An 8,904-nucleotide genomic window follows, 5' to 3' on the forward strand; every position below is an offset into this window, starting at 1 on the left:
AATGCCTTGTTGATTATAAAAAAAGTATTTTTGTAAAATATTATTAATAGAACTTTAAAAAATTTAGAATATCTTATACTTTTAAATATTTTATTTGAAAAAAAAAGTCTTATATTTTTTACTAGAGAATTAAGCTTTTAGAATTTACAAAACTCAACTATTTACAATTGATTATTTGAATTTATGAACCGACTGAATTTTAAAAAATATGTGCTTACATTCAGGGTTGAAGTATTTCTTAATTTTGTAAGCTTTAATTCATAAATTTATGGCAGATAACAGAATTTTAGATCGAGCAGTTTAAACCGAATACTTGACCCGTGATCAACCCCTTGGCTCTAACCCGAAAAGGGAAAAGGGGCTGTTAAATTCCCATTCCCGCCCTCCCATTCAACTCAATAACTCATCATACTCGCGCATCCAACTACAATTTCCTCTAGCCCCTCCCTCACTCTGGCCCAAAGCAAAACCTCTTTCTCTCGCAACGAGTATTCGGCATTGATTATTTGAATTTACGAACCGATTCTCATGACTTAAACTCTTGTCTTCGAATCGGAAAATCATTCTTTACGATTTGACCTCCACATTCACCGATTCATTTAAATAAACATGAAGATCAACAAGGTCTCCGATCTCAGCTCCATCTCCGTCCTTCCTCCTCACACAAGGTTCGAATTCTCAGCTCCTTCTGTCAGTTTGAATCAATAGAAAACAAAGGAAAGCTGACAGGAATGTTATATTTGTCGTGCAAAATGCTAAAGGAAATAACAATTTAAAACAATAAAAGGCTATGAGCTATCTAGCTCGGTTCATCTCGGCTCATTGTTCATTATTCTTACTTATAGTTTTATTTGTTCCTCGTGGTTTTACTATTTTGGGACTTTGGGTTAAGATTTGGTTCAATTGGTTGGTTTGGACGTGATCAAACGCATTCCAATCCAGAGAGAATGCGTTGGTAGCCTTGGATTCAGAACTAAACTACCGTAAGGAAATGCGTTATGCTTAATCACTGCTTCGCTTAAGTTAGGCCGTTTACTTCGGCTTTCTTTCTGATCATAAGAAGTTAAAAAAATGGAGAGAACTTGTAGATTTAAATTTTTATTTCACACACACACACACACACACATTTGAGGATATTTCTTTTTTTTACTGAAAGTATGCCTCCTATGATTGTCATTTGTAATAATTCTGCAGAAATTCTGTTTAGGATCCTGTGGAAACACAGGATGAACAGGTTACTTATTATCAAAGTCTTATGAACTGTACTCGGGACATCATTTACTTTAGAAACAATAGCTCATTTCAGTAGTAGCTTTTTATTCCATTCCTTGCCTCGACGTTGTTAGCATTCAAAGTTGTTTTTCTTTAGTCTTTCTTTTGTGTCTGAAAATGATAAAATGTTAAGCTCCTGGATAGAAAGATGGTATTGATAATTTTGGCAACTCACGCTATTTGATTGGAAATACAACTTGAAGGAAATCAAACAATGTGCCAAGCGGATTGCAAGGACCACAGCTTCGCTCGCAACCATCTGGTCAATCTCAGCAATCATTTTCTCATGGACTTTCATCACAAAATGCATTGTTATCCCAGTTCTCTCAAAATTCCCTTGATGAGGCTGTGACAAATGATCAGGTTATATTTTATTTCCTTACTCTTGCCATGTCTGTTTTTTGATATGCAATGTAATTTTTTAATTATATTTACTTGAGTTGAAAATCTTCCATTAAGCAATGGATTTCAGATAAACTTGCACTTTACGAGTCACATTTGTGACGTTGGAAAACCTTACTGTTAAACGAGAAGAAAAGAGCACACACTGTGAGAGGAAAATTAATCATGCTGTTGCCACACTCTGTAAAGCTTAATTGTTTCTTATGAGATCTGGTTAACCTGGGTTTCTCTGTCTTCTCATACTAGAATTCCATGGTGCACAGCCCCGAGTATGATTTATGTCCACAAATTTGAGGAGAAAAGCTTCCTCTATGCTGCTCCTATTCTCTAACTATTGAGAAGCTTCCTGTTAAATTTTCCCTAATCCAACAGTAGCGTATCTCAAGTAAAATGAACATAACATCTTGTTTAAGCTTTATATTCATTTAATAAGTATGAAATCATAACTATAGACAATCCAACATTTTGCCATGTTCATTGTGCTCTTTTAATTTTTCCAGAGACTGGGCTCTCAAGAACGCGAGAACTCTTTGAAAAGGCTTTCTTGCTTGCCCGCAATTACATATGGACGGGAAGAAAGTCAGCCACCTAACTCCAGATCTTCAGCCAATTTCGTGCGCAAATGGAATTCTGTAGATCTTAAAAGTAAGGGGTAATCCATGAAAATTTAAATTAAAAGTCTATTGAGCGAATCTTAAGGATTCATATTTGACATGTTTGAATGTGATTTGCCTTTGTTGAAGCTGTGTATGAGTAGGCAGGCCTATTAGTTCAGCGTCCTTTAATGTGTATAAGCCTTTACAGAAGATACTCACTGTAATCTGCTTTTGCAGGTCAGTTAAGTGAAGGACTTGAACACCGAATTGGAATGATGGAAACTTCATTGAGCAGGTTTGCGATGATCTTGGATTCCATTCAAAATGATGTAATGCAAGTAAACAAAGGAACAAAGGAAGTTACTTTGGAGAGTATGTGGTCAATCCCTTAGATATAGAGAATCTTTTGCAAAAGATTTATGAATGTGATACTTCTTTTCTGTAATTGGAAGACTTGAATCTAGGGGGAAATAAATTTAAAGCTTAGATTAATTCTTTGGTAACTAAATGTATGTCAGTATAATAATTTTTTCCAACATCCCTGATAAAATCTTGCATGACCTTCATCTTCTTTCTTTCTCCAATTTTTTTAATCGTTTTCCGGTCAGTATTTAAACCACAGTTCAGTTCGAACCAAATGCAGGTCTCTTATTTCTAGTCTATAAATTGCAAAATTTATGTCTAGCTTGATTTACAGTTCGTCAAGCATTTGATGTCGTGTTGCTAAAACTAAACTTTGGTTGGTCTGGTTGAATTTATGATCCAGTTTCAAAACTATCATAACCGAAGCATAAACAATTTGCTTCATTAATCAACTGCATCAATAATTCTAAAAACTTAGTGTACGTTGTTATTTTTTCTCTTTTAATTCAGTGGAATGCATGAGGCAGAAGTTGATTGCTCAAGACAGCACACTTCAGTTAATGGTAATAACCTAAATTTTATCATGAGATCTAGGCTAGCATGAATGCTTAAGCATCAGCTTTTGTAATCACTTAACTCATGAGATCTCGGGTTTCAATCAGACCAAAGGACAAGAAGAACTTAAAACAAACGTTGATGGGAGCTTGAAATCTTTATCTGATCAAGTGAGCAAGGTCACAAGCCAAGACAAGTTACATGAAACATTTTTGGTTGTTTCGACATTGCCACAGTTAATTGAAGCATCTCTGCAGAATCTGCAAAAGGAATTACATAGCAACTTTTCCGAGGAAATGCAGGCACGTAAGATATGGCAATGAATGATGTCTGAAACATGTTAAGATAATAGCTTTTGACTTTGTTAAGGGTTAATTACAGATCTTTATCCAATATGAAAAATGCTCAAAGTACTTTTGTCTTCATTTTTCATCCCCCTGCCCCTGACTCTTCTGCATCTCTACTTTATTTTATGTAGAGATTTCAGTGGTCAGTCTCCCTGATGGCTATCAACTAACTGATGCTTTGTCAATGAGTGCTTGTAGGCAGTTTCTTGCAGCTTAAAAAGCCTTAACAAAAAAGATTTGGCTCCATCTACTACATCAACAAAGGTTCTTTATTTCTATTACATTTTGAACCAGTAAATTTTTCCAGTCATTTTGTACGATGAGAAGACGAGTAATAATAACTGATACATTGTTGGATTGCAGAGTATCCGCAACCCTGTCACTGCACCAAAAAAGCCTCAGGTTCATGCTAGGTTTGTTTACCACCTAACTATTACTGCTAGTGTTTCTGCTCAATTAGAAAAAATATATCCATTTCTCTACATTATAAGTTGGTCAATCTCACAAACAATCATTGAGTGAAACAATTTAGCTTTTCTCACAGAAACATTTTCATATGGTTTTCACTTCTTAAAACGTGGGAAAATATGCTGCATGATGATTTTAATGTTTTATGATGTAGAATCTGAAAGAAACTAGGCAATGACAGACGGTGTGGTAATTTCCATTCATAACTTTCAAGTTTACACTAAAACCTATTCGGTGACCAGCACTGTGCTCAGTGTTCACAGAATTAACATGTTGAATGATGTCTATGCGATCTAGATTTAAACATCAAGTGATCACCATGGAAGGAGAGATTATGCGTGCGTGCGTGCGTGTGTGCACAGGAAGGCTAAGATGAGGGTTCATGAGTTCACGTGGTTTTCTGTCGTGTCTCTACACTTCAAGTGCTTACCTAAGGGAGAAACCTGAATGTGTTAGTGTTAGAAGTAATCAGCCCTAACCCTCTTAACTTGTGGCTTTTTCTTGGAAACAGGTCTATTTTAAAAGTGGAATCTATTGATGGGGTAAATTGGTTTCTTGTTATTTCATATTATTCGCCCATGCGTTTTCATAGAAAAATTTCCCCATATTTTCACGGCAAAAAAATTTATAATATCGATTCAACTTTTGGGCTTCGAATTATGATTCCCGTTATAAGTCATCTAACCTCTCAAATTGGCTGCACACATTTATGCCTACTAAAGCGTAATGATACATTTTATTGCATCCTTCTTCGATCTGCCCTAGTGCCTTCATGCTATGCTGCTAAGGTAGATATTCTGGAACTGGCCTGGGGGGAATGGAAGCTTATAGGCATTTTTCTTGACTTCAGTGGTGTTAAAATTAGTGTACGAGCTACTAAAGCACCAGAGGGAGGAAATGAAGGCTGGAAATCGATCAAAAAAGTTACTTTTGGGGATAGATTGTCAGACAAAGAGCACGAGCAAAAAGAGCCTTGCTCAGCAAAGGTATTTCTAAAATTAGTTTCTTTGGTCATTCGTTATTCTAGCTCAAACAAATTGTTGTGTGCTTGCTGCCTGTAAATGATAAATATGACATGAAGACAGTTATATTAGATGCACTTGACAATGAAATTTGTCTCGTTATTTTCTGCTTGTTAGCTTGAGTAATAGCCTCTCATTTTTCGGTTATTGGTTTGAAATTTTATGGCAGCATACTAGGGGAGAAAGAGAATGTAGAATTATCATTGAATCGGATGAGGAAGCTGATGGAAGTTTTTCGTGCCTGCCTGAAAAATGCACAGGTAGTTGGCAAAGCTGTAGTGAATATCCACCTTTTGTCTATATTGACTGCCTATATTTCTTCTCTTCAAGCACATTCTAAACAAGTAAACATCACCTTATCCACCTTTGTCATCTAAATGGCATCTTCAGGTTTCAGTATCGTTTGAAATCGGATTACCATGTGCGTGTCAGCGATTCCATTTTCAGTGTGTAGGGGCTGAATTCAACTTTAGATTCATTTAGGTTTCCAGAAGGCAATAGTCAACAGCCTAGTGGCTGTTTGAACTAGGTGATAGCTACTATCCATTATCAGATTAGAGTCTTTCTTAAATTTTGTATACTTACTGATTAATAGCTTGATTGTGGTTGCTTTATATTCTATGATAGCAACAAATGATTTATCTAAGTTTAGCGTGTCTTTGTTGGTTTGCCTATTACTAAACTAGTAATTATATAACTCCTTTTTATATTATATTTTAATTTTATTTTTTTTGTGAAGTCTATAAATAACCAAGCTTCATTTGAATGGGAATTAACTGCTGGAAATGTATGTTTCCATGGAAAGACCTATACGGAAAATGGACAAAGGAAGCGAAGGAAGAAAGTGAACGGATTTTGCGGGAAGCAAGAAGGCGTAAGAGAAAGCATTGTGATACTATAATTATCAACTGAAGGTACATTTTTTAGCTGTGATTTCAATCTATCATCCCTCTGGCTTACATGAAAAATAATAATACAGCAAGAGCAGGCACAGTCTCTGAACAAGTAAAGGCAAACGATGAACCAGCCCAAGAAAGGAGGCCCAGAACGAAGACCAAACCCAGCAGGTTTAATCATTACATACTAATGTTACCAAAAGAGAAAAGCAGATTACATTCTAAACAAGCCTTAATTTGACGGGCACAAGTTAGTAGAACAAGAGTTGTTACACCTGTTAAAACTCACTTGTTTCTATACTTTGTAGTCCTGTTGGAGGGAAGTTATATAAATAGGTAGGTAAGTCAAGTAATTTTTGATCTAATACTTCGTAAGGAGCTTCTGGGGTCTCTTGTAAGAGCATTTTCATTCAATAATACTTGTTTTTCCTCTCATCACCTGCTGCCTGTCACCCAACTGTAATATCCAAGTTTCGTTTTATCTAATGTAGGTCCATCCTGCTGAACGCGGCCCCGCTCTAGTTTAGTGGCATTGCTTAAATAAATTTTAAGTTGGGTAAACTGACTAGACTAAACATCATCAAAATAATAATAATAATAATAATAATAATTTTATTTTATAATAATTATTATTATTATTTTGGGCACAAGACAGCTTATTAATTTTGTACTCTGCACGAACAGAGGAAAACAACTTACTTTGGGTAAACTGACATTGAATTTTCCCGTGACGCTTCCGCCAAAAACTGTTCATACCCGCACACAACACTCAATGTGCTCTATGATGTAAGATGGAAAAGTTTTAAATTTTTAACAATATTAAAAAGGTCCAAACTCTACATCATGTCCTCCAAACCTGATGGCTAGTGGTACAGCTATTAATTAACTCGTCTCCTTCTTAGATCTTCAACCATGATTTCTGTTTCAATTAAATAAAGGTTTTGGTTTGGACATGTGAAGCATGGTATGAAGCAGTGTTAGATAAGGAGCCTCACCTAAAGCTGCTTTTTATTCATAGTTAGTTGCTAGGGGTGATTGCTTAACTTTTATAAGTAATAAATCAATGGTGAATATAGGGGGTTGGGCTCTCTTTTTTCTTCTGTGGTTAAGGTAGGGCACCTTCCGGACAGACAATCTCATCTAAACAAAACAAGGCGGGGTTCCACAATGGAGGGAGACAGCTCCTCCCCAGTACCCACTTTGTTGAAAACTGATTGCACGTAAGTTAGTGGAATTCTCTCATGACTATGGATATTTTCCTTGTTTTCTCATTTGTTTCAATTTAGTGGGTTTTTACCTTTATGTTTTGGAAATGCAAGTTTCTGTCTTCTGAAACTTGCTTAAATCTCATTAAAGTTTGTATAGTTTCATTTCCTTCTGGTATAAACCGAAATTCCACATTCAAAATCAAATGAACTGAGGTTACACTTTGTAAATGTATTGATTATTGGTTCAATGTTTTAAAATTTCATGTCAAAGTATAATATATTCCATAAATACTTTGGATGTTCTTTCAAGTATATACATGCGCCCGCGCCAACACATTGGACGTGAGGTCAATATCTAAGAATGTAAATAAATTATGTGAACTTTCTTTAAGATAATTTTTTACTAAGTACATATATTATTTATTAAATAAAAATAATTAAAATAGAAAATATTTTGATGTAAGATAATTTGCTTGTCCGGGAAAGATATATATAATTTCATCAGGGGTGGAGATTCTTGTAATTTATTTTAACAATATTATCTTATTTTAAAACTTTAGAGCGCTTTACTTAAAAAATCAAGAACATATAATTAATTTACTTATGATAGTCACTCGGCCGAACAAATACTTTTACTCACTTTAGTAATCGTTATTATGATCGTAACATCTCTTCTGGTTAGTCAATTTTGTAATTAATTTATTTGTCTGAGGAATGTACAAAATTATTCTTAAAAAATTGTAATTGAAACACATGCCCTGATCAACAATACCATTGATTTGTTTAGAATCTTTTTATTTGGCGAAGTATTTTTTTATTCTTTTATAATTAAATATTAGTTAACTTCAACACAAAAATTGAGAACAAAAAATACACATACAGGCACGTCAATGACAAGAAACACAGAGGACCAAAATGAATTTGTTGATTATAGTTAATAATATAAGTTGAGCTTGTGGGCTCAACTTGCCAACTTGTAAAAAAAAAAAGTGTGGGTTGGGTTAAAAAAATAGGTTCATTTTTATGCAAGATAATTTTAACTGTCCCACATAGTTTGAACTTGCAACGAGCCAACCTATGAATTGGTAAGTTAATTCATTTATTTTTTAAAAAAAAGATAGAAATCACATATTCGCTTCAATTTTCAAACCCTCCAAAATTTTGAAATTGAACCATTCAAAACAGTTTTGAATAATTAATTTATAAAAATTCTAAAAACTTTTAATATTGAATGGGGCCATAAGATTAAATCTATATTATTCAGATTGAAAATAAAATTATTTTTTTTATAATTTTTATTTAATAATTATAAAATAAAATTGTTAAGCTGGACTATCCAAAATCAAAACTAGACTTGAGGAACTATAACATATCCTTAACAACTAAACTAATTAACCTTCATTGGAGGGTAGGAAGCCTTCATTTAGACAACAAATAAATGAAGAATAAATTTTCATTGCAAAATAAATATCAATATATAATATAAACGAAATTAATATACCAAGATGTACTTTTTATTCTATACAATATATAAGAAAAAGAAATTTAGTTATGTCAATAACAACAAAAGGAAAGACTTCTAAATTTTTGTACCATGATACCTATATTTTCTCATTTACTTATAAATTTTACATGTTAATTATATTTTATATTTAATTATATTTTTCTTTTGGTGGCAGATGAAGTGTTGAAAAAATCTATTTAAATTAATGTTATTGCAACTTCTGATAAAACTTCAAACACTATGATTGATTAGAAGAAATTTTCCAACTTTG

At 33.8% G+C, this 8,904-nt stretch overlaps 1 protein-coding gene across 6 annotated transcripts; it reads left to right on the forward strand.

The window, feature by feature from the left end:
• The first annotated feature begins 431 nt into the window (after nucleotides 1-431).
• Nucleotides 432-6,359, forward strand: LOC129288997 (putative recombination initiation defects 3). 6 transcript variants are annotated; one of them, XR_008588108.1, is made up of 12 exons: nucleotides 432-668; nucleotides 1,476-1,635; nucleotides 2,175-2,319; nucleotides 2,508-2,642; nucleotides 3,144-3,196; nucleotides 3,296-3,494; nucleotides 3,738-3,799; nucleotides 3,899-3,948; nucleotides 4,854-4,989; nucleotides 5,195-5,285; nucleotides 5,765-5,939; nucleotides 6,005-6,359. XR_008588108.1 is itself a non-coding variant. In XM_054925829.1 (12 exons), the coding sequence occupies exons 1-11, from the start codon at nucleotides 610-612 to the stop codon at nucleotides 5,935-5,937; spliced, it is 1,197 nt and encodes a 398-aa protein (XP_054781804.1). In that variant the 5' UTR covers nucleotides 432-609; the 3' UTR covers nucleotides 5,938-5,939; nucleotides 6,005-6,359. The 6 variants fall into 6 exon arrangements, 4 of the variants coding, with proteins under 4 accessions (XP_054781804.1, XP_054781805.1, XP_054781806.1 ...); XR_008588109.1 differs by having other exon boundaries at nucleotides 6,014-6,359; XM_054925829.1 differs by having other exon boundaries at nucleotides 5,831-5,939.
• Nucleotides 6,360-8,904: the final 2,545 nt, after the last annotated feature.

The sequence above is a fragment of the Prosopis cineraria genome, unplaced genomic scaffold (assembly GCF_029017545.1).
Source record: "Prosopis cineraria cultivar Desert tree isolate PC_DT_omini unplaced genomic scaffold, ASM2901754v1 PC12, whole genome shotgun sequence".
Lineage (NCBI taxonomy): Eukaryota > Viridiplantae > Streptophyta > Magnoliopsida > Fabales > Fabaceae > Prosopis > Prosopis cineraria.

Excerpts from the sequence above, each read along its gene's own strand:
- LOC129288997 (XM_054925828.1), top strand. The coding sequence starts at position 610 with ATGAAGATCAACAAGGTCTCCGATCTCAGCTCCATCTCCGTCCTTCCT. Across the intron at positions 2,643-3,143 it reads AAAGGAAGTTACTTTGGAGA|TGGAATGCATGAGGCAGAAG; the intron begins GTATGTGGTCAA and ends CTTTTAATTCAG. Across the intron at positions 3,800-3,898 it reads CATCTACTACATCAACAAAG|AGTATCCGCAACCCTGTCAC; the intron begins GTTCTTTATTTC and ends GTTGGATTGCAG.